General features: G+C 39.8%; 1 protein-coding gene across 17 annotated transcripts in view; it reads right to left on the minus strand.

Moving 5' to 3' along the window:
- Pkp4 (plakophilin 4) overlaps nt 1-24,162 on the minus strand; it is a 215,106-nt gene that overhangs the window by 141,606 nt on the left and 49,338 nt on the right. For 14 of the 17 annotated variants that reach the window (XM_035446069.1, XM_027420382.2, XM_027420390.2 and 11 more), the window contains exon 2: nt 6,123-6,259. The exons of 1 other annotated variant lie outside the window; for it this stretch is intronic. In XM_035446069.1, the coding sequence (XP_035301960.1) occupies nt 6,123-6,254 (132 nt within the window). In that variant the 5' untranslated portion in view covers nt 6,255-6,259. Of the gene's footprint in view, nt 1-5,907; nt 6,005-6,122; nt 6,260-24,162 lie in introns of those variants that run through there. 2 more of the 17 variants (XM_027420387.2, XM_035446067.1) reach the window with 2 other exon arrangements.

The following is a 24,162-nucleotide window of genomic DNA, read 5'->3' on the forward strand; positions in this document are numbered from 1 at the left end:
AATGAAAAGTATTGCTAAAAATTTAAAGTTAAAATACCTAAAGCAGTAGATACACAAATAACTGACATGGTGTGTGTGTGTGAGGGCATGGTGGGGGTGTTGTATGTTTGAACACAAGAGGAACCAGAGTGCATAAGATAGATCTGGGGTTTCACGTGTCAATTACTCGACACTAAAGTATACAATACTCTTTGTGCCTGCACATTCTTCTGAAAGGAATATATGAAACAGATCACCTTTACAGGGTTAGGCCTCCTTTACAGCACCCCCTTTTCCTTGACAAAGAACTTCTCCCAGTAGGCTTTTGATAAATATTTTTAACTAATTAGAAGAGTGTGCATGATCTCCTTTTTTTTTTTTTTTAGTTCACCTACAAGTAAGCATGTTCAGACACTTCTTATGAACTCCATTCTGTGTATGTGAACAGCTAGATGGACTCTACATAAACAAATCTCTACAGTCAAAGGGCACTGCCCCCCAAACCCTAGTGTCAGCATTCCTAAAAATGAGTTTTCAACATGTATGTATAACTCAGATCAGGTAGACCTGGGAATGTTACCAGGGATCCAGCCAATCACTTGCAGGACACCAGAAAATGGGTGTGCATGCTTGCTGCTAGCTAACTCACAGACACTGTTCTCATCTGCATCCATGGCACACACAAAATGTCCAACTTCCATTGCTGACATGCAACTTCAGACTGATCTCTACAGAGTCAAGGGAGTGTTCAGAATTCTTGAATATAAGCCAGATAATGTCATGAGAGTGCTATCATTTAACCTCATTTTTAACCTTACTTCTACATACTAAGAAAAGCTATGAATTTGATAGTGCTCACAACACACACACACACACACACACACACACACACACACACACGCCCCACTAAGAGAAATCCAGCCTTACCTTGAGCTTCATGATGCAGCTCAGACATGAGAAAAATAAATGTAAGTTACAATCATCACAACTGCCAGGATCAATTAGTTACCAATAGGAGAAATAAGCAAGTTCCAATAGGGAAAGTAAAAAGTCTGGGCATTGCACTTACAGTATAGTGCTTTTAGCTTAACCATAAACTGTGCCTGTTTACAGCCGGTATGAGAATGTTTTCTGCATATGGCTTAAGTGTGTCAAAGAAGACTATTCAGTGTAAATCAACTCAGGCTGCATAAAAGGAGGCTGCAAAGAGAGGCAGGTGCAGAGCAGTGCAGTTGTTTCAGTTTCAGAGGAATAAAGTAAATAATTGCACTAGAGTCTGTTGAGTTCTGGGCACTCTGCCATACAGGAAGGGTGTGCAATTAGTGAAGCTAAGATTGCCATGTAAAAATGAAGTAATATCAATAGGACACGCTTGGGCTCCAAATTCCCTGGTTTTATCTTTACATTTTAAGGATCCCTGGCCTCATTTCATTCTTTGATATTTAACTACCACTTAAATAAATATGGGTGTGATGAAGGTCTACTTGTAATTTCTACAAAGAGCCGGAACATGTTCTCTTGAAAGATGGCATCTTCCTTGAGAGCCTGACAAAGGAGAACACAGTAATCCTCACTCATCAAAAATGACAAAAGTACTGCACAGGGCAACTAACTTAGGAGCATACCAGAGCAAAGCTGCACACAGCACCTCAGCATATTTTACCAGAGCTACCCTTTGCATCCCATTTTGTGCCATCTGATTTCACCTCAATCTTAAATCTGGATTCCAAGTTTCTTAAATCATCAAAAAAAAGAAAAAAAAATTAAAGGATGTGGTTTATGGGTATAGTCCCCGAGGCAAGTTCAAATGGAGACCTCATTCATTCACACAATTTACAACAGAAGATGAATGCATCTAGTCAAAACACATACACACAAATTAATCTTGCATCCTATATAGAACTGTGGAATTTATTAGTTAATCCTACCCACGATTGGCCATATCGGCTTTTATTCTGAAGAATATTTCTAAAACCACGAGATAGTAGCTTATCTGTTATGAAAATACAGTGCACTCTGCCAATAGACTGAGCACATAGCCTGTTGCTCACTGCAGGGAGAGGAACAATGAGTAGTCATTGCCTTACCAAATTCCTATTTCAAGGCTGACTCTGTCATTTCAGTCTGGTTTTCACAGGATGCAAGGCCCACTGAGGGCACCATATTTGAACATATTTCTTCATCTACCGATTGTACACAGTACATTAAGCTAGGGACTCAGCAGTACAAAGGTTGCCAGAGACCTAAATACTATCATGATACAGTACAGTCCTCCTTGACTCGGAAGTCATCTTGGACTCTTGTATTCTTATCGAGCGATGAATTAAACAGCAGAACCAGTCAAAAGATCCTGATTATAGGCAACTGGTAGCCGTGGTTCAAATGACACTTCCTGTAAATTCAGATTCAAGTCCAAGGCCCTCACTGCTGTTATTTCTAGAAATTAGCTTGTATTTCTCATAGAACAGAAGCCCCAAATCAATACCATAACCCATCCTTTTATTATCTGTGCTTAATTATCCACTAATTTGGACATGTGGGAAATGGAAGCTGTATCATCTGTGTCAATGTCAGTAGATGTGGAATAAAAATGTATAGTCAACTATGTAGATGGATTTAATTCCTAGATCAATATGGGTACAGGACAATTAAAACTGTCTAAGAACAAGAATGTATACAGCTAAGTAAGGAGCTGTCTGGGAGATGAGACTCTTGCTTACCATGTTTCTGTGAATTTGACACCAGGTCCATGGTTTTCACAAAACAGCAAGTTGGTAATAAGGCTATCCAACAGTCCTGAGTGCCTTTTTGAACAATCATTTATTGCAAGACTGATATAGTAGGGGGTGCTGGGAAGAAAAACTTGTAACACATATAAAACACTACTCTGCCCTTAGGGAGCCAATTATGTAAGCCCAAAGCAGCATAGATTAGTCATGGTCGTGCTATAGAGCATGAGGGATTGGGAGAGACGTGATTTCAGGCCGGCAGAACACGTCTTCATAAAGGAGCTAGTCTTTGATCCAAAGCGCGTTCTTCCCATCTGCCAGAGGGAGGACTTTTCCTGGACCTTGCTGACATCTATGTTGAAAAGCTGTCATTTCATGAAAGGAGAATGTAAATTCCAACCTGTGCCAGGGAGCAGTCACGTGGCACCTGTTGCCAAGGACCCGAGAAAGCACAGCCATTTGAGAGAGAGGGTCTCTGTTTTTGTTACTATTGGAAGTCAATTCCAAGTATTTAACAGATTGGTGACTATTGAGACCACTACAGGCTGTTTACCTGTTTCCTGCCCTATCATGCCATGAACTGCCCAAAAGGAGGACATATGAGGTATTTTAGTGGCTTATGATCTCTGTTATTGAAGAAGAATCCAGACTTTTCCTCTAAAAGTCTACATGAGTGTTAGAGGCTCTCATTTTCCAACTCTTTCAGCAACTGCCTTGATGCTTTCAATGTTTGGGATTATAATAAAATCAACAAGTTAATAATTTACTTTTACATGACCAGATCTCATAATTTACACACAAAAGTGTTTTCATTTGTGAGGCTACCCTGGTGAAAATGAGCTTAAGGCCATCTGTTAAACAAGATACTAGCAGAGCATAAATACCATTTAATGCTCAGACAGAGTTTTAATCTGCTGATATCAGTGTCCAAAAGAAGGCTCATGGAGTCCCTAAATAAATGAAAAGCAAAGCCACCAGCTCCTTCTTGAAGCATTTTATACATGGTGGTGGTGGTGGTGGTGGTGGTGGTGTCAGCCCTTCCTGGGTACCAAGTACTGCTGTACACATTTTATATACATGAATACCATCACTGTCATTATACCCATTCTATAATTGTAGACACTGAGGTGTAAAGAGGCAAAATAAACACAAAAAACAAAAAAGCACAACCTCAAGATGATACAGCAGGCAGAGAAGCCAAGATAGAAGGTGGAGCCATCTACCCAACTGAACCTGGAAGTACACTTAACTTCCTATGCCCTAGTACCAGGGCCTTACTGAGATGTTGCCGCCATCAAACTAAGCCCATTCCTGGAGAACAGCAGGGATGGCCCCATCATCCACATCTAGGATCAGGGCAAGGCAGCAAAGCTTTCTAAGTAATTATATGTCCCATCTAAGAACACTGTTCTTTGACGCACAACATTATCAGCAGTAGTCATTTTGCTGGTATGTAACATGTAAGCTAAGAAGGTGATTCTTAGAATAAGAAGGCAATCAGCATTATTTATTCATATTTAGTTTTCCTGTGCTCTATTCCACTGGGTAGACAACAGGAAGGGGCATGTTTCATGATAGGATCAAGAAGCTTTTACTCAAGTATATGTTGCCTAGTTCTGAAAAAGCTTATGGAAGATAGAGTTAGCTATTTAAAACCAGGCATCTATCTTATGCATGAGACAGATCAGATTCTCTGAAGCAATGATTGAAATCCTGAATGCTGAGCACTGACAATTTTGAAAATAAACTATGTATGGAAACACAAATGTGTATTAATGAACTCAAGCTTCTCACGATATGAAAAGACACAAAGATAGAGTGTGTCTTCTATCTGCATGACAAATGACTATTCTTTCAATACACAGCATGTGCTACCCTTTGCTACCTCAAGAAATTGGAGACCTACTTGCAACATCACACAAATATTCATTCAGATACATTATATCACCAAAAGATAAATTTTAAAGAAAGCTGATGCGACTACAGAATTCCCTAGATGAAATAGATCACAGCACTTTCCCTATTATCTTCAACACACAGGCTCTCTAGTTTCCAGGTAAATGCAGTGTCTCTGCTGCTTTGTTTAGTGCACGTGGTTTCCAGTTTTAAGTCAGTTCTGTGTATTTTGATCAGTTTACCGTGGGATTCATCACAACAGTGTAAATGCCTCCTTAGGTCAGACCCTGACAGATACCAGGGCTACAGCAAGAGCCATTTCTCCTCAATGAATGACCCCAGGACTTACAGTCTAGAGTAAACAAAAACACCCTGATGACACTTTTCTCCTATCTTAATTTTTGGGAGCAATGGGAATTAATCTAGGGTATCATGCATGCCAAACAAACACCCTACCACTGCGCTGCTGCACTAGCCCTTCGAACTTTTATAGTGTTTTAAAATCCCCAATTTCAGTAAGGAAGATATTTTGACATTCTTACTTTAATAATTTCTAAAACTGTGGTTCGTAAAAGCATCGCTGTCATGCCAGGTAAGGAGTAATCCCATGCAGAGTTCCTAGTTAGGGCGAATGGTGAAGTAATGGTATGTTAGCGGTCCCTCATTCTTTGTCATCATTAGTCCTGTGTGCTGCAGAGGCAGCGTTTGGAAAACACTATGAAATTCAGTTTGCTTCTGTTGATATAAAAAACACCCTGTATTTTAATTGTAAGATTTTTTGAAAAGAACTAATATATTATTTGAGCAGAATAACCTTCAAGAAGGGCACATGAATTCTTTTGGAGGCAGGCAGAAAACTATTCCTAGAGGATACATCTGCATGTACCTTATTAAGCCTTCAAATATTAAAAATTAAATCTGAGAGCCCCAGTTTCTCTAAGCACTACAGATAAGACCTAACTTAGAAGGTCACTTGGGTTTAAAGGACAAAGCATTAGTGCCTTAAAAATTAACATAGACACGAGATGGAAGCAAGTATGCACATGTGACAAATTTTAGAACATTAGCTCACAAAATGAATTACTTGGATTTAGACAAACAAACATATACAACTTTTACCCCCCCCCAAACCACAGAGACAATCCTAGTACCTATATTAAAATGCTCAGAGTATCTAGACAGCACAGGCCAGAGTCCTGATGGACAGTCAGCATTGTGAAAGACGCCGTACACAGCTCTGCGCGCATGCACACACTCTGCAATGTGGGAGACAGACACCGATCACCATCAAGGTTGTCCTTACTTGCAGACGCACAAGTATCCTGCATGTTCCGATTCTGACTGGCAGCTGGAGCAGCTCTACATGCCAGTCATCCCAATGTACTCAGGGATGTAAACACCTTATAATTAGAAAACGTGAAGGCATCAAGGACGTTAGACAAATTGAAAACACATCCAAAGATTAATTTTTAAAGGCATTGAAGAAATGTCATTGCAAATTTGAATGAAAGGGTGTACCTGTTCCTTCACGGAAGCTAGAATAGTGGTGGCTGTGGTCTCGGGTTCCATGCCTGGGCCAGTAGAGACAGCTTCCTGGTGGGTCTGTGGTTGCCCCTCCTCCACCAGTGAGGCCTGTTCAGGGGCGGGCATTCCTCCTGCAATCAAGCAGGCAAAGGGTTAACACTGCTTCCTGAGTGCCTCAGGGGGCTGGGATTTGCTTATGATCACTATATATAGATGGTTCCTAAGAATTACAGTGGTCTTCTACAGAATGACCACAACTCTAATAACAAAATAACAAATACTTGATAATATCTAACATCATCATATAAAAAAAAGGGCTGGAGGAGGACTTTTTAAATGACTCAATTTTCTAGGAAAAATGTACACAAAAGACATCTACAAACATGAATTGACAGAAAAATACTTAATCAATTGTAGAAGCTTAGACAATAGGTTTATGAAAAGAATTTGAAACTCAAGAAAAGCTTGAAAGTTAACAAATAAAATGCTATGGCATTGAAAACAAACATTATGCCTTAACAACTTATAATGAGGACACCCTAGGTGGGGTTCTCATGACTTGGTTTCATTTACATAATCTTACCTCTCAAAGAGACAAGAACTTGGGAGATGTCAGAGCCCAAGGCCTGTGACAGAGTAGGTTCTTAGCACGAAATGCAATGCCTCTCCTAAGACAACTCTACCATGTTTACCAGAAGACTTGCTGACCTCTTACAGACATTCTACAAGTTTAAAAAATAGCAGGAAAGAAAAGATGCCATATTAAATCTGCAAATGCTCTAGTAACTTATTTATATGTCTACTTGAAAGAATGCTATATCACACCACAAGACAAGACCAATGCTACATAGAATTAACCATCCTGACCTCTGGGTTAGCAGAGAGGGGTCTGGCTTCTGGGTTTCAGCTGATGGCTGTTGCATTCTTAGGCACAGGAAAATTAACACTGCATCTCATAGGCGTATTCATGCCTCCTCCCAAGATGAAACCACACTCCTGAGGCTTTCTTATGCCTGCTCTAGCAGGTGAGCCCTTTGTTTCACAGTACATAAGCGTCAGGTTGACCCTAATCTACAAAATGATCTGCTCCCATAGGACTGGTGGGGGGGGAACTTAGTTCTTGGATCAAATGAGTCTAAGATGAAAACCCGGGAACACAGAGGCAAAGCACCACTAGTCAAGCCCCACATTCTTCAGTGATAAAAATGGACATGCTAATTTCTTACAATACAATTCAATGACTTTATGGCAATCTTTACCTTTTATAATGTGTTTATTGAGATGTAAAGCACATTCAAAACACTAGCTGGATAGAATTCTATTTTTTACCAAGTGCTTATCAAAAATAACATCACCAGGTCTATTGAAGAAAAAAATATCACACAGACAGCTTAGGGTAGCAGTCAAGCAAAGTAGAGAAATGAAAGCATTCTGGCCACTGAGGAGGGGAAAAAATCATACACCTTAAAATTAACAGATGGTTGTGAAGAACAAAAATGTTACTATGCAACAGTGAAACAAATAATGTCCAAACCCAAAAATTTTAAATGTCAAGAGTATAATATGAAACAACCAATGTGTCAGAAGGAAAAGATTTTAAAAAGTCAGCAAGAGAAGAGTTTAGAAAAAAGCAAAGAATTCATTCTATTACACACAGTACACACTGGATTTAAAGGAAGATACCAAATTACATTACTGTATCCCTGAGAGTGTATTGAACTTTATTTTATAATGTTTATTTTGGTGATCGTAACGACCCAGGCTTACTGAAACGTGATGAGCATCTTCAGAGTACAACTCTGAACTCACTCATATGCTATGCAGGGTGGAAAGGGATTGTAGGTGGGAGGCAGTTATGCCTCATCATCTCACTGATGCAGCAAATTATGAATCAGAGAAGGCAAATGATGACACAATACTGAAGTCAATAGAGGTTCAAAGAGCGTGTTCATGAAGGAAACTACTACAATGCTACAAGAGCTTTCTTGGCAAGGCCATTTTATTTTGATTCCTCAATAACCAGGAAACAATGTAAATGAACATGAACAGCTATTGGGTGGAGAGTGGAGACACTTAGTCTTCTCTCTATGACAAGGACTATTACCCAAAAGGAAATCTCACACTTAGTAAGGTTTCTTGTCCATTTTTTTATCATTCTTATAATCATTGTTATAATCATTCTTATAATATATAGAGTTGAAAATAAAGCTGAGTGAAGCTAAAGACAAAAGCTGACACCTGTTTTTGCCAAATCCAGAGATGAATATTTATAAAGACTAGGGTCAAAAAATGCTAATAACTCTTTCCATCGGTTGGGGAAAAAAAAACAAAACAATGAACATGCACAGCTAAAAGACAGTGAGAGAGTAAGCTATGTCTTCCTCAGCACAACTTGCCAGGTCTGAGTGATGATACTGCAGGCCTGAGAACACTGAATCATTTCAGGGGCTTTCCAAAGAACCATGGGGAATGGAAGTTGTGCCAGGAAAATGGAAGAAGGAAATGCCATGCCTACAATTTTTAGAAATGAGAAGGTAGGTTCCTCACATTAGAGATTAGAGAGAGTGTTGGGGGGGATTCTTCAAAGAATGTTCTCCAACAGTGACTTGTGAGAACTAAGAGGTTCATCAAAAGAAGTCAGGTTAAGCTTGTCTAATTTCCTTCCTTGGCAGTGTAACCATGGAAACGAAGTGTGTCTAAATTCTAGTGAGGCATGCACAATGTTAAAAGTCCCCTATGATATACTATAATTAACATAGAAATGGGGCTGAACTAAGGGTAACTGCTGACTTGAACAATCTATAAATACCTGAATGAAATTTATCAATCTATACAGGATTCTAATGTAATGTCAAAGTTCTGAACTTGACCCAATCCAACCCAAAACCTTCACCAATGACACAAATAATATGCAGAGCATGTTTAAAATCTTCAATAACTAAGATGAATATTGAATTTGCCAAATAACAAGTGCATTAATGAGCTGCCTCTAACTAGATAAAAACAGCAGGATAAGGTACTGTATGAAAGTCAGCTCAGCAACATGCTTCATGGAGGTGCAGATACTTTATTTAAGTTCAAGAGTGGTGCATAGACCAAAAGGCTAAGGTGATCTACATCGATTAGGAATTTAGGAAGACTGTAGAGGTGTCTGATGGAACACACACACACACACACACACACACACACACACACACACACACACACACACACACACTTACTTTAGGGGGCATATCTACTTCCAGTTATTGGTAACACATCCACAGGAATGAAGGGTAAATCCATTCAGGAAATGGTGAGTGGCGTACAAAAAGGATTCTGCCATTACTTACAGGCACAGGAAGTGATGTGATGAATGACACTAGTTTTGTTCCTTATGAACTCAAAACTTCATAGAAGATACAAAACTGACTCTCAGTGGAACAAGGAAAGGGAGGAAAAATGTTGACCCCAAGCTAAGGCCTGTGCAACAAGTAGATCTTCTGACCCTTGTGCAGGACTGTTATGGACAAACAAGGCTAAGCTCTACATGTGACAATCCTGGGAACTAAACTAAAAATGGCTTTGTAACAAAAGTGTATGAATCTATATTCTATTTTTACACATGGAATCAAATTTGAATAATGGTTATACTGCTATGAATTAATATTTGAAGACATGGGGAAACTCAGAAAGATCTTTCCTTTTGGAAGTGTGGTTCGAATGTGCAAAGTATCACACCCTGAAAGTGGTACTAACCCACCATGAGAGGTGCTGAGCCCAATATGGGTAACTGGGCAAGGATGATGGCTGGAAGTGTTGCAGTAGAAGCAAAAAACTGAAACTGGCACTAGAACGACTTCTATGTTCCCTGTTGTTAGGAAGTCCCTTATGAATCACCAGGCACTGTCAACTATACCGCATTGTCCCTTCCGAGAGATGCTGGAGACCAGGAAGCTTCTTTATGTGTCGGAATTAGCTTCCTGAATCCAGTGCTCTTCCTGCCTGTGCCTTCAAGTTCGGGATTATGGGTATGCACTGCCATGTGTGCCTTGCAAGCTACACTGTTAGACTCTACTCTTTTGAGCTGCCTAAAACATTTTTGGGGGGGAGGGGGAACAGCTGAGTAATTCTGGGTTTTCAAGGTAAGAGTTAGCAAAGACAAAGAAGTTTTACTGGGAAACTAATGGTTCAGTATTACATGTGTGTGCACGACTGAATTCCAACCAGTTAGTGGGCAATCATTTTTTTTTTTTTCCGAACTGACAGGTCTTATACACTGTGTGTGTGATAGGTCAAGGCATTCTTTGTAGTTTATAAATAAGATATATAGGCAATTTATGACCCAATACACATAATTACCTTTATCAGATATTAATGCATAAATCATCTCTGCTAAATTTATAAGATGCGACATCAGTTCAATACTAGATTTTCATATTTATTCCCTTCTAATTGCCTCCCTGACAACTCTTAGTCAAATATCCAAAGCATTCTTTTTTTTTTTTTAACAAAGCAGTAAAAAGCTGGACTCTGTATATTTTCCCTTCCTTTTTGAAATGGTAATGTGGAATATAAGCTGTATTTCCTGACTTCATTTAGAACATTCAGGAAAACATGTTGAAGAGAAGCACAATACATTTATGTGAACGTTTTTAAGACAAAATAGTGCTATTTAAGTAAAAAATTAAGAGAATTTAAGTTAAAAAAACATGTGAACATGAAAATCTGATTCAAATAAGTAAAGACACTAATGGCACAGGCTGATGAAAATATTTAAGGACGAAGGTGAAAAAATTATAGAATAAAAGAAAAAATAGTAATATTATGTAGTAAAGACAAGTTTCTTTTGCTCTGTTTATAATAAAACTAGGATAACATTGCAGAAGCAAGCACAGCCCTAGGAAAATGAGAATGTGTCTACTGAGGTGAGCAACTTCAGGCCCTATGATGGAATCTAAAGTACTAGATAACTAACTACTCAGTTACAATTTTAAAATATTCTGGAAATAGAAGCAGTACTAAAACCTCCAATGTTTTAGGAGGATTAAAGGGACATAATAATAATCCACAATCACCCAGTTCATCCAAAAATACATACTTTTTGGCAAAAAACTGTATAGCAGGGAGCTATATGCCAAGTCGTAGAGTAATCCTAGAGAATAATCTATGCACACTTAAGTGTTTTGATTTATGACTTTTATGATCAGAAGATCACTGCTAGGCATTTAAGTAAAAGACTTCAATGAGGCCTTGCAAAGAGATGATATTTAGATGGCTTGACAGTGAAACTCTCAATTCTATTAGTAACTGGAAAATGCAAATTAATAATGCAAGGAGCTATCAATACACAACTACCATAAGATCAAAACACTTAACTTCAAAGTTTGGCAAGGATGTGGGGAGGTAACTATGTGCTGTTGTTAAATATGTAAGAGGACTTACTATTTTGCAATACAGGTAAGCATTATTTAATAGAACTGCCTACACAGACATCCCATACTTCAATAATCCCATTCTCAATTAGGTAGAGACTCTCTTGCCCCCCAAGTACCTGGACATTCTAGTACTTGTCAAAAGTCATAAATTGCCAATAGTGAACAGAATCAGTAGGATAAATAAAAACATCACAGTATACTCATGTGATATATTTCAACCTAACCCAAAATAAATCACAGCTCTATAAAACAAAAATATCCTCCCAATTATAATGCTCAATGAAAGCAAAGTTGCAAAAGAATATACAGTGGAAATCAATTTCTGCGAAGTTTAAAACAAGTAAAAGAAAACCATATTACTTAGAGAATATAGTCACATGCATTCATAAATAGCAAACAACAACAACAACAACAACAACAAAAAAAAAAAAACCCACCAAGAATATCAGAGCAGCAGCTGTCTCTATGTGGATGAAGGGAGTGAAATTTCACGTGGGTCTGTGCTTTGCACTAGTGGCCTGACTGGAGAAATAATCATGTGGGATGCACTGGCTTTTAACTATTCTTTTAATTGTATTTTTTCCCTATTCACTCTTCTGTGGCCTTTAAAAAAAATTAAATGGAAAAGGTTAAAGACTATCAGATTGGGGCTGGGGAAAGGCTCAGCAGTTAAAAGTATGTGCTGTGTAAATACGAAGAATTTACAAAACCCATGTAAATGGCAGGTGAGCAAGATAGTCCACCTGTAACTCTAACCTTGGAAGGCACAGAGGGAAGTATTCCATAAGCAAGAAAACTAGTCAGGTTAGCCAGACTAGCTTAACTAGCAGCGAGATTTCTGGATTTATTGACAGATATTGCCTCGAAGTATAATGTATTGAATAGTACAGGGGCTAGTAGAAGAACGACCGAGGAAGATTCTTGACAGCAACTTCAGGCTTCCAACATGTGCATGCACACACATTTTTACCTGCATACACGTAAACACACACACTCACACACACTCACACACACACACACACACACATACAGAGAGAGAGAGAGAGAGAGAGAGAGAGAGAGAGAGAGAGAGAGAGAGAAAGAAGAGAGAGAGAGAAGACTAACAGGATTGAGCCTATGATACTAGGTAAGACCCTAAATTGAAACACTTAATAATTGCAAATTTATAAGCAACACAGAAACACTTCCCAGATTATAGCTACGTGTATCTATTTTTTTTTTTAACTCTTTTAAATAGTAAAAGAGAGGGCGTTGGTGGCACACACCCCAGCGCTCGGGAGGCAGAGCGCTGTGAGTTTGCGGCCAGCCTGGTCTACAAGAGCTAGTTCCTGGACAACCTCCAAAGCAATACAGAGAAATCCTGCCTCCAAAAAGCAAAATAATAATAATAATAATAATAATAATAATAATAATAATAATAAAGAGACCTAAGTTCCCTGCACTATTCAATAATGAGTAATTTCTGAAATGAAACACAGTTAATGCTCACACGCATCTGGCTATACACACTGTGTCCAGTGGGGATGGGGCCACCAGCTGACCAAGCACCTGTAACAGAACAATACTGTACAACTATTCATAACAAATAGGAATGTCGTCTTGATAAACATGGATCACACTTAGCTACTTTCAACTCTTCTCCAAAATATCTTACTTCTCATGAAGAGCAAAGAAGGAAAGAAAGGATATTTCCTTTGGAAGGCACTCCAGGCCCAGGGGGTTTGTTTTTAAGGACTCAAGGCAATTGTAGTCTACAGATGCCATATGGAGGGGAAAAAGAGAGGAAAGGGAGCCATAATAGTCCAGGATGATGCCTGGAATTTAATGTACACATACACATGATAATGTAATCACAGATCAAGAGTATGGTTGGAATTCTAGAGGGAATGAATGGGTGGCCTAAGGGGTAAGATGAACACACATTACCCTCTTCTCTAGCTCACAGCTCCATCAGATATCAAAGAGGCATTTTTTCTCTTTTACGATAAAACAAAACAAAACAAAACAAAACAAAACCCTACTCAGTCTAGAAATTTCAAAAATGCCATCAGTGTGCCAAAATTTCGGAAAGATAAGAGGTTCAGATCCATGGTAAAGCAACCAGAGGAAACCCTGCCACAGCAGAGGCAGGCTGGGCATCTGGTGGAAGTGAGTGGTGAAAACTTGGAGTCTGACAGACAGCTGTCTCTAGCAGCAGAGCTCGGAGGACCAGGAGGAAAGTTCATTCAGGTGGACAGCTACTGTAGAAAGTGCCCAAGCAGCTTCCGTACACAAAAGTAGACGGAAGCCTCAGCTGCTGGGGCCCAGGAAGAGCAATGTCCCTAAAAAGAAGACAGTAAAGGGCACATGGCACTAATACTAAGTGTTCATACTAAGAGCTGTGTGTCAAGGAGAAGCCACAAACATTGAAGGAAATAAAGCTACAGGTTAAAAGGAAGTAAATCTGGTTGAAAGAATGAAGAGCAAAATAATATCTGAGAGGTTTCCATGATGAGATCACAAAATTCCTGGATTCCGTAAAGAATCAAAATGTTATTTCAGAGGGGAAAAAGAATAAAAGAAAAAAGAAGGAAATGAGATCATTTGGTAACAAACTTGTTCTCAATTATAGAAAATACAACAAAAGCTTACAAATGCTACTAGATATCATGAAGGCAACAAAGGGGCTTTCTTTTGCTTGCTTTTTGTGTTTTAGGTAGGGCCTCACTATGTAATACAGGCTGTCTTCAAACTCAAGTTTGTTCAAATGTGATGTTGAACTCGAAATCTTCCTGCCTTGGCTTCCTGAGTACTAAGATTACAGATGTGCACCACCATACTCTGATAAAATAAAGGCCCTTTAGGAAACACCAGAACTCAGAATCTTTTAAGGGAATTCTTCAACCAAATCACAAATACAATGGAGGAAAACTCAGTATAAAAGAAATAGTACTGAGCAATACATAATTAAGGAAAACCAAATCTCAGGAAACCCAACTTCTCTGTGATAGCAATGTGAAAGGCGTGATAAGGTGACAAGAATAAAGTGTACCAATGTCCTTACTTGGGGAAAGAGTGAGAGTTGGATGAGCCTCTAAGGAGAGGCAACCTTCGCTCCACTCTCTGCATCAGGGACTTGTTGGGTGAGTTGTTGGGATAATCTTTCTGCATACTGTGTGAAGATTGTCTCTGTTTAACCTCAGCCACCTAAGGCACCTTCTGATTGGCTTAATAAAGAGCTAACCGGCCAATTGCTAGGCAGGAAGAGGATAGGCAGGACTTCCAGGGAGAGACAGGAACTCTGGAAAAGAATCTCAGGTGGGGGATTCATCAGTCAGACAAGGCAGAAGCTGTATGGTACTGAACAGAGGTAACAAGCTACATTATTAAGTTTTAAGAGCTAATTGGCAACAAGCCTAAGCTAAGGTCAAGCTTTCATAATTAATAAGAAGTGTCCGGTCATTATTTGGGCGATAACAGTCCGACTATATGAGCAAGCCCTCTACATCAGGGGCTTGTCCGTGGCTTGCTCTGACCACAAGCACAAATGGGACCTTATTGAAGTATCAGAGACTACAACTGAGGAGGCCTACTAGCTGCTTCTCTTGGAACTGTTCAGTCACTGTGCTGTGAGGAAGCTCTGATGCCATGGAAGGAGCCATCCCAGTCATCCCAGCCATAAAGACAGACATGAAAGACAATCCACCTCAGACCATCATGACTTGACCAATTCAATGGCTGACTGCAGCTGCCTGTTGAGCCGAGCTAGCCAAGACCTGCAGAGCAACCTCCTTGACAATGTGAGATGCTGAGAAAGAAAGGGTTGCTGATTAAGCCACTGTCAGACACTGAAGTGTGACAAGCTGATACACCCACGAGGACAGCAGAGAAGTAAACTATAATTTACATATTTTAAATATCAAAAGATTAAAAATTAACATTTTATGTGCTGATTTTTTTTCCCCGAAAATATCACTTATTTACATTTCAGATCTACTTTACATGTGACACTATCAATTAGGTATTATTTAAAATAATAGAGATAAGATTCTGGCTATCAATCTACCCCCAATCTACAAGGCAACACAAGACAAATTAGTAAATCACTATAATAAAATGCAGCTCCAGGAAATGGGGAACTTGGCGCACACAGTAGACAAGCAGGTACCAATGGGGCCCAGATAGGAAACCACCCACCTATTTTTAAAATCTTATTAAGCTTTTTTGCCAAAAAATTTGCCTTAGGTTTGGGTTTTCTAATCTCCATAGACTTTTGATTTCCTGTGACTCACAATTAAAGGCATCGTAAGTCATCTCAAACTCAATCTGTTCAAAGATCTGTGTCCTTCACCATTTTTCATTTCTAGTGACAGTGTTAGCGAAGACTGAAGTGTAATGAAATCACTGGTGGGGCACATATGGAGGCTTAGAGATACGGTGATTGATACCTGAATTACTCAAGGCAATTAAAAAGAAAGGCTGTTTAATTGAGGACTTGAACACTTAATAATATTTATACAGGCTTATGGAATGTAAAAAAGTTTGTAATGTAGTAGCAGCTTTTGTCTTCCTTAGTGGTTGTCTTTGTATTTGATGATATTGGCTTTTCTTCCCTTATAGACTACCTGAGTGACTTTTCAATGTCCTGCCTGTGATTCCAGATATTCTGCACTGGACTTCAGTTTGTTACAAATTAATTCATTTGTAATTTAAAATTCTCCAAGTGTGAACTGTTTCTTGCTTCTCAAAACCAGCTGCTACAGCTGGCAATCTGGGTAGCACTGTGGGCATCTCCAAACTCTCTGCTATTCCACACGATGCTCGATGCTCGATGCTCGGAAAGCCTCCTTTACTGGCAGCCCCTTGGAGCATGTGAGAAGTGCACAATGCCTGGGCTGTTCGAAGAGGCTTCATGTACATACAAGCTCTGGTGCTTGGTGTCTGAGAAAGTTTCAGTCATTAGTGTATAGCACCACAATGACCCTGAGAAATCACAAAACTGACTTAATCCCACACTCCTCCCACCCCCACTCCCACCCCCAAGAGTGGGGCTACATCTAGGAACTTGCACATCCAAGGCACATGATCCAAATCAAAATCCAGCCCCAAGTCCTTGATCTTGGTTTTTAATAGGACCCCCCGACCCCCCACCACTTTCTCCTGAAGATTGTTTTGTTAACACTTTGAGCCTGAGGAACATATGCTGGGAAACCCTTCCACACGACCATAAGCATCAGCAGTGAGTCAACGGCACTGGAAAGAAACAATGCTCTATCCCTTACAGCTCAACTCTGACTCCAACTTTTCAGTGTTGGCAGCATATTAAAGTAAAGACAGCCATTAAGTATGTGCCTGCTAGTTTTTATGTCAACTTGACACATACTAGGGTCATCTGGGAAGAAGGAATCTTCATTGAGGAAATGCCTCCATCAGATTGCCCTCACCAATTGTGGGGGGCGGTATTTTCTTGACTGAAGACTGATTTGGTGGGGCTCAGGTCACTGTGGGTGGTACCACTCCTGGGTTATTTGTCCTGGGGCATGTAAGAAAGCTGACTGAGCAAACCATGAGGAGCAAGCCCTAAGCAGCTTTTCTCCATGGCCCCTGCTTCAGTTCCTGCCTCCACATTCCTGCTTCGAGTTCCTGCCCTGACTTCCATTGATGATGTACTGGAGTTGTAAGATGAATAGACCTTTTCCTTCCCGAGTTGCTTTTGGTTATGGTGTTTATCTGAGCAATAGAAAGCAAACTAAGACAGTTCTTTAATAATGGCATAATAAAAGCTATACTTTTTAAATTAATAGTAAATGTTTCTGCCAACAGAATTAAGTGTGCATTTGTGTTTTGGCTCTAGGATGGGTCCTAAGTTTTTGAAAGCTTGGTTTATGGCTATAGGAATGAATGATTTTCTAGAAAGAGAACCCAGTCTGATCCAGGGCTGCTTCAAGTTTTAATTATTTTTTTCATGCACATTCATGTGGAGTTAGGCTGTGTATACAACAGATATTAGTATGCATTTAAGCAGATCAATTCTTCATCTGGGATACATTACAACCCGCTTTAAACCGTCCACTTTATGGCACTTCAGTAAATGTACAGGTAGAAAAGGAAGTTGACAGCTTTGAACTGGAAAATCATCAAACATTAATTACACATATGTTTAATGTCTCTTTTAATAAACACTGATTTAAGTAACGATGCTTTTAATAATTTACAGCTTTTAAAGTAGCCCTTGGGAGTAAAAAGAGAAAACTATTAAAACACACACACACAAGAAAAAAGCAGTGTAATATAATAGCGACAATGCCTTTGTTTTCTGCCCTGTCGTCAGCAGGCTGAATGAGGACAGACAGACAGACAGCTTTCAGTCTCTGCTACTGTGTGTTTAATACCAGTTTTCAAGGCACAAGCACATGCTCCCATTTAACATCTCCAAACAGCTTTTCGAAGGAAGAACAAGGGAAAGTATCAGTCTTTTAGACAGAACTTCTGGACTTTGATGCTCACAGGCAGAGAAAGCAACAGATTCAACAGCAATTACTTCCCAGTGACAGATACTCTGCAGGTTCTTGAGGGCAGGTGTTGCTGTTGTGGGGGTTACCACTGCGTTGCTAGCACCTGGAAAAAGTCTGAAGCAGAGGAAATGTTTAGTTAGCAAATGTAGATTCAAATGGAACAGGGAAAGAACAATACATTCATATCTTTATGAAAATATCACACTATATTAGGTGTCGTGATCATAAGGTGAGGAAGAGCCCCTGGTCTAGCAGGGAGGAAAGGAATAAATAATGAGACAAAGGGCAATGATAAAAATGTATGAAACACACCACAGCAGGAGGGAGATGAGACCAGTGTGACATGATGGAGAGAAGTCATTAGAAGATGAAAGTTACTTGAAAAACAGAGGTGTGAGTCTCCCAGTGTGTTTTGTAAAGAGAATGCCAGAGTCTAAAGTTGGTGGAGGAGGAAACAAGAAGGCAGCTCTGGAGATGAGAAAATGAAGGAGACAAGTGGACAAAGAAAGACATGAATCACCTACGGGCAGTTGAAGATGATACTGGGTGCTGAAGAGGAGTCAAATGAATATGTGCCAATAACTGGTGGAATGTGCCAATGTGACCTGGAAGTAGGTAGCATTAATAAGGACCTAGAAGAGTAAAACCCAAACAGCATCCTCTTGGGAAGGGATGGAGAAAAACCTGGAAGGCCTGTGAGAACTAAACAGCCACTGTGGGTAAAAAGCGTGGTTGACCAGAAAGCCAAAGCCTGCCCCAGAAAAAGAGTTATTCTGTGTCCATCCCACATTGAGTCCCCGAAAAACAATGACAGCTACAGTTCTTTGATTGTCTTAGAGCACACATAAGGAAATCACAACCATGTACACTGGTATTATCACCTAATGCATCCTGGCACAAGAGGCGGGCTGAAAAATCAGTAAAAAAAAAAAAAAAACGGCAGTCTCGGCTACATCAGTAAATGCATTCTCCTCAGGAGCCCCACACACTGTAAAACTAGAGTAAAGGAACAGACTATACCATCTAGACCAGAATCGGAACACAGCTATTATTCATAATGCATGGTTACCATCAGAATTCCAGAGTGAAGTGGTGAGTCTAACCTACAAGAAAAAAGTCTTGGGTTTCCATCCTGTCTAGGTAGATAAGAGATTACAAGAAAGATCTTGATGCTTAAAGGCAGTGATGGTCCTGAGAGATCTCCTGGCCTCCTCTATACCAACAGTCTAGGTTCACCAAGGCAACAGCTGCCTTCATTCCAAAGACGCCTGTCTAACCAACACAGTCATCACATGATCATGAATTTAGATTTTATATAGCACTCCCAGGTCTTAAATCTGTAACTGATGACAGCTTCAGTATTGTGGTTTCAGGGTGGCCTTGTTGCTACTTCTAGTTGGTCTCAGGATAGCATCAGGTTGACCATTTGTCCACTCCACTTCAGAAATTTCTAGGACTGCCATAAAACCAGTAAGTACAAAAAGGTTAGCATCCACGAGTAACACTTCTACTAGTCACACTAGAGTTCAAAGTGTTAAAAACTACATACATACTCAAAATGTACAAAGCTACAGTGGACAGAGAAAATGCTTAGACATACCATGGCTTGTCAGTCATAATCTGCCCATTCAGACAGCAGAGGCCTGATAACATTCTACACGCCAGCTGTCTCATGAACCTCGATACCTGCCTGATAATAGCTGTGTTCATGTATCAGTGTTACCACAAATACACTAAAGAAACTCTATCCTTTCTCAATTCACTGGCTTGAATCATCTTTTAGAGAATGATATTGTAATTTCACTCAGGTCTATTTTTAACTTTTGCTTTCCAAAAGTAACATTTAAGTTTTATGAAAAGTACAATTTCAAAACCAAGGGCCAGAATAATATGGGGTTTTGTTTGTTTTTCAAGACAGTCTTTTTCTGTGTAGCCCTGACTGTCCTGGAACTTACTATGTAGACCAGGCTGGCCCCAAATTCACAGAGATCTGTCTGCCTCTGCCTCCCAAGCACTGAGATTAAAGGTTTGGACCACTACATCTGGCTAGAGTTCCGTGTTTTATATACAATGAAAAGAGACCAGTTTTGTGCAGTATCCCTATTTTGTATAATTTAGCTGAATGCTTGTCCTCATCAACATAAAGTATTGTGGGTCTCATCTATACAATGTGTATGTAATAGGACACATATAACACTATCTACAAACTTGCATCAAGGACCAGAAACATCTCTATACAATGTGTACTGGAATATTCTTCAAAAACTAAGTTATAACTTAGACCATTTCTTCCTGGTTTTAATACAATGAATTTTAGCTATTTGTATCACTATGTATGATTTCCTGAGAAGTTATTTTTCCTAAACTTCCAATATTTGGTTTAGAGCATTTAAAGCAAGATGGACATTTTTGTGCAAAAGCTTCTGTGAAAATGACTGAAAAACAAAAATGTTTTGTTTTGGAAGTATTTTTCTAACTTGCTCTCTTCCATCCCTCCCTCCTCTCTCATATATACCTGTTTCCATTTGCCAGAAGGAATTTAGTCAGGTGACACAGTTGACTGCATAGATGCACATTTCTTCTAAAGGACACATTTATTTGAATACTGTAAATTACAGTATTGTGAATCCTAAACTAGTGAAAAGGCACTCTTTTGATCAACATAATACAACATACAGTGAAAACAAAGGGCCCTAGGAAGGAAAACACTGTGCTTACTGGTCATAGGGACTCAGTGGATTGCCATAGGGTCTGATGACCTCAGCATGTGAGCCCTGCCAATCTCTAGGACTGTCCCTTCACCTGGCTCTGGCTCACGGAGGCCCTTCTGTACCACTCTTCCACCTGAAGTTTGAAGAATAAAGAATGCTGTGGGAAAGCTGGACCTGTAGCTCTTTGGGGAGAGTACATGCTTACCAAGGTCCTGGATCATGGCATGTTGAAAAGACCCAGGACAAGGGGGGGGGGGGGTGTGGAGAGAATAAGGAAGCATGATGGAAGTAGAGAAACCACTAAAATAATCAAAGACAAAAATTAGGTAGTAATTCGGAAAGAATGTCTCTGCATCTCCTGGTCTCCAAGGTGGAATGCTCAATGCTCACTTCCCTTTCAAAATGGCTGCTCTGCGCAGGTCTGCTCTCAGAGTCTTCCACACTACAGCCCCCACCCAAGCTCCTGCTGTCATTTTAAAGTCCACACACAGGAGTAAATCCAAATGGACTTGTCACCAAGTCATCCTTTCTTCTATACACATCTCTAAGCCAGTCCTGCTTAAGAAGTCACCTTCCAGGCCACCAAAAACTGGCCTTTCATTTCTCGGTGGATGCCTTCCTCCCATCTAACCAACCCCATTTGCCTTTAAGCAGCACCCAACGTCCATCTTTACCCACTTGCTCCTGCTCTTAGAGTATTTCTTCATCTCCTCAGATTTAAGCTTGAGACCTGGATCCCTGTCTTCTGCCTGTGTCTAACATTTGTGCTGAGGCATGTAATGAAATGGCTGCTGACAGAAGCAGCTTTCCTATCTGAGGAACTGAAAATAGAAACTGGCACTCCACTGTCAAGCAGGGGAAAATGTTTAATATATTGGGTTGCTCATATCCAGACACACAGAACCACCGAACAACTTGCTGCCTTGAAGAAGTCTTTTGTTCATTACTTGGCACTAAAAATGTCAGAAAGAATCACATTTCACCTTTGATTATTCTAGCTGAGCAACTTGTCTCCTTTTAGATGAGAGTTTTGAGTTTCTTAAAAGAAGAATTCAGAGAAATAACCACAAGTCAAGGAAGCTGCATTCCATTACGAGGACATAATGCAACCATGGTACAATGGAGCCACACTAGTCTTGCTACATTTTCACCTGCACCGTGAAATGCTTTAATAGGACCCTGTCAATTCGAGCTATCCTCCTAGCAACAACTCAAAAAATGCTATAATCAGCGTCTTGAGTATGCCTCACAACCTAAAACATCCCTGACCAGGATGAGTAGGAAAATGAAATGACTCCATTATTTCACATTTGGAAGACTTCATTTGTTACCACCAATAAAAATACATCTGTACCCTGATTTAATGAAGAGATCAAAAGCAGTATTACATATTCTGAGAACATGGTAAAATACTCCAAAGACTTAATTATATTTATATCCTGTAACCTTGCTACTTTTAAATTTTTGCCTTACTGTATGCAAAGAAAATTTCAGGCTAGTAAACTGAACTTATTACAAACTCATAATTTGTCATTGCAAATTCTAAATTAACGATATAATCAGATCTCAAAAAATGTTTTGAGCTTAACATTATGAGGGTCCTCATGTTACTTCTGTGCCATTTTAAGTCTTGAGGGGAGGGGTGTTTAATAATGTGAAGATGATAAACTATAGTTCACTGAAAAGTAGATATTTTCCTTAAACAGTGAAGGAACTACATACAGTGCTCTCTGAAAGGAGAGGCATGCACAAGTTTACCTATGAGTTGCAGAGTGTAAATAAATGACAATTAGTAAATATTATGGTGCAAAGAAAGAAAACGTGTGTTAGATGGTTGTCCAAGCCACCTCAGAATCTCTCCACAATCAGGATAATAGAAAAAATATAAAAGTGTGATGCTCAATCAACCTTAGAATTACAAAGACAATCTCAAGTACCTTCTACCTTCACAGATGTATGTATGCTCACAACTCAGAACAACAACAGCAATGTACATAACTTGACCATCAAATACCATGATAAATAAGGCATTCAATTTACATTTGGTGGAAATGGAGCAATCTGGCACTTTGATGGGGCAGGAAAAGAAACTGAAAGGCAATCTGTTCACTTTATAGCCCAACAATTTCCTCTCCTGTCTGAATCACTACACTACCGAGAGTAGCTGGATCTCTCAGCATCAGTTTCCTACCTTCATGTCAACTATAAGCTGTTACAATTCCATGCTAGAATTGTCCTCAGGAATTAGGAATTGCTTCTAACTTTCCCTCACTGGCATCTTCATCTCCATTTTTAACATTTACAAAGACAGTCTCAGAGCTAAAATGCCCTTTGCATAGGGAAAACCAGACATCACTGTTAGGAAAGGCAATGGCCACCTTGGGGCAGAGCCACACAAAGCACAGGTGGAGCAAACCCATACAGCGGCAGGGCTAGGGATCCTTCAGTCATGGACAGGAACTTACCGCAGGCTCACACCACAAGGCTTACACCCAGTAACCCAAGTTTGGAGAGTCTTTTTCATACTGTGTGCCACATTCAAGGGCATTCTAAAGATCCAAACACTACTACCTTAATACAATGATTAAAGCAAGTCACCCACCAACTTTGCTCTTCCGATGGTGGTGATCTAAACAAAAGCTCAGGGGAGATACCAACACTTTCTTCACAAAGGTCACAATGAACTGGGGAACATGCCCTAACATAGGGAACCAAATCTATGCCTGTACCAAGAGCTGCAAGGGTTCCTCAAGCAGTTCTTTTTCAAACTGAGGAAACGAAGGCTGGCTGGGAAAGCATCAAATCAAACATGTCAGAGTTAGGTGGGTGTGCTCATGTGGTCATGATGGAGTCCCAGTTCCGTGGTACTCTGCTGATCTTCACTGCTGTGACAGCTAAACCTCCTGGTTTTTCCTTTGGCTAACAGCTGCCATCAGTGGCTACTAAAACTGCATCTTAAAAGCACCACCCCACTCCCACCTCAGATCTAGGCAGTGGTCAAGTCCCAGAGAGAAACAATGAGAAATAGTTGTGTTTCTAGACTTGAATTTCTACTTGATTTAGTATGTGAAACGGATTGATACACTGCCCCACGCAGAGAAGATGGTAAACTGTGAAAATGATGGGCATCTGACTTTGGATTTCAAAGTAAAAGAAACAGCAAAAGAGTATCAAGAGTGGACAGGTTTGATGCTGACCAGGGAAATAGCCTGCCTCTCCCCAGCCTTCGGATAGCCCCACACTGCTATTCTGAAGCAGGGTTGCAAATCAACAAGAGTGCACCTTCCAGTGAGGTGTAATTGTAAAGAATAACCGTAAAATAAATAGAGCTTTTAGAGAACACCTACAAAGTTCTGTTCTTGACCGCTTTTGATGTACCTTCCCTAGAGAAAAACCAAATATTTTTACCAGC

The sequence above is a fragment of the Cricetulus griseus genome, chromosome 6, assembly GCF_003668045.3.
Source record: "Cricetulus griseus strain 17A/GY chromosome 6, alternate assembly CriGri-PICRH-1.0, whole genome shotgun sequence".
Taxonomy (NCBI): domain Eukaryota; kingdom Metazoa; phylum Chordata; class Mammalia; order Rodentia; family Cricetidae; genus Cricetulus; species Cricetulus griseus.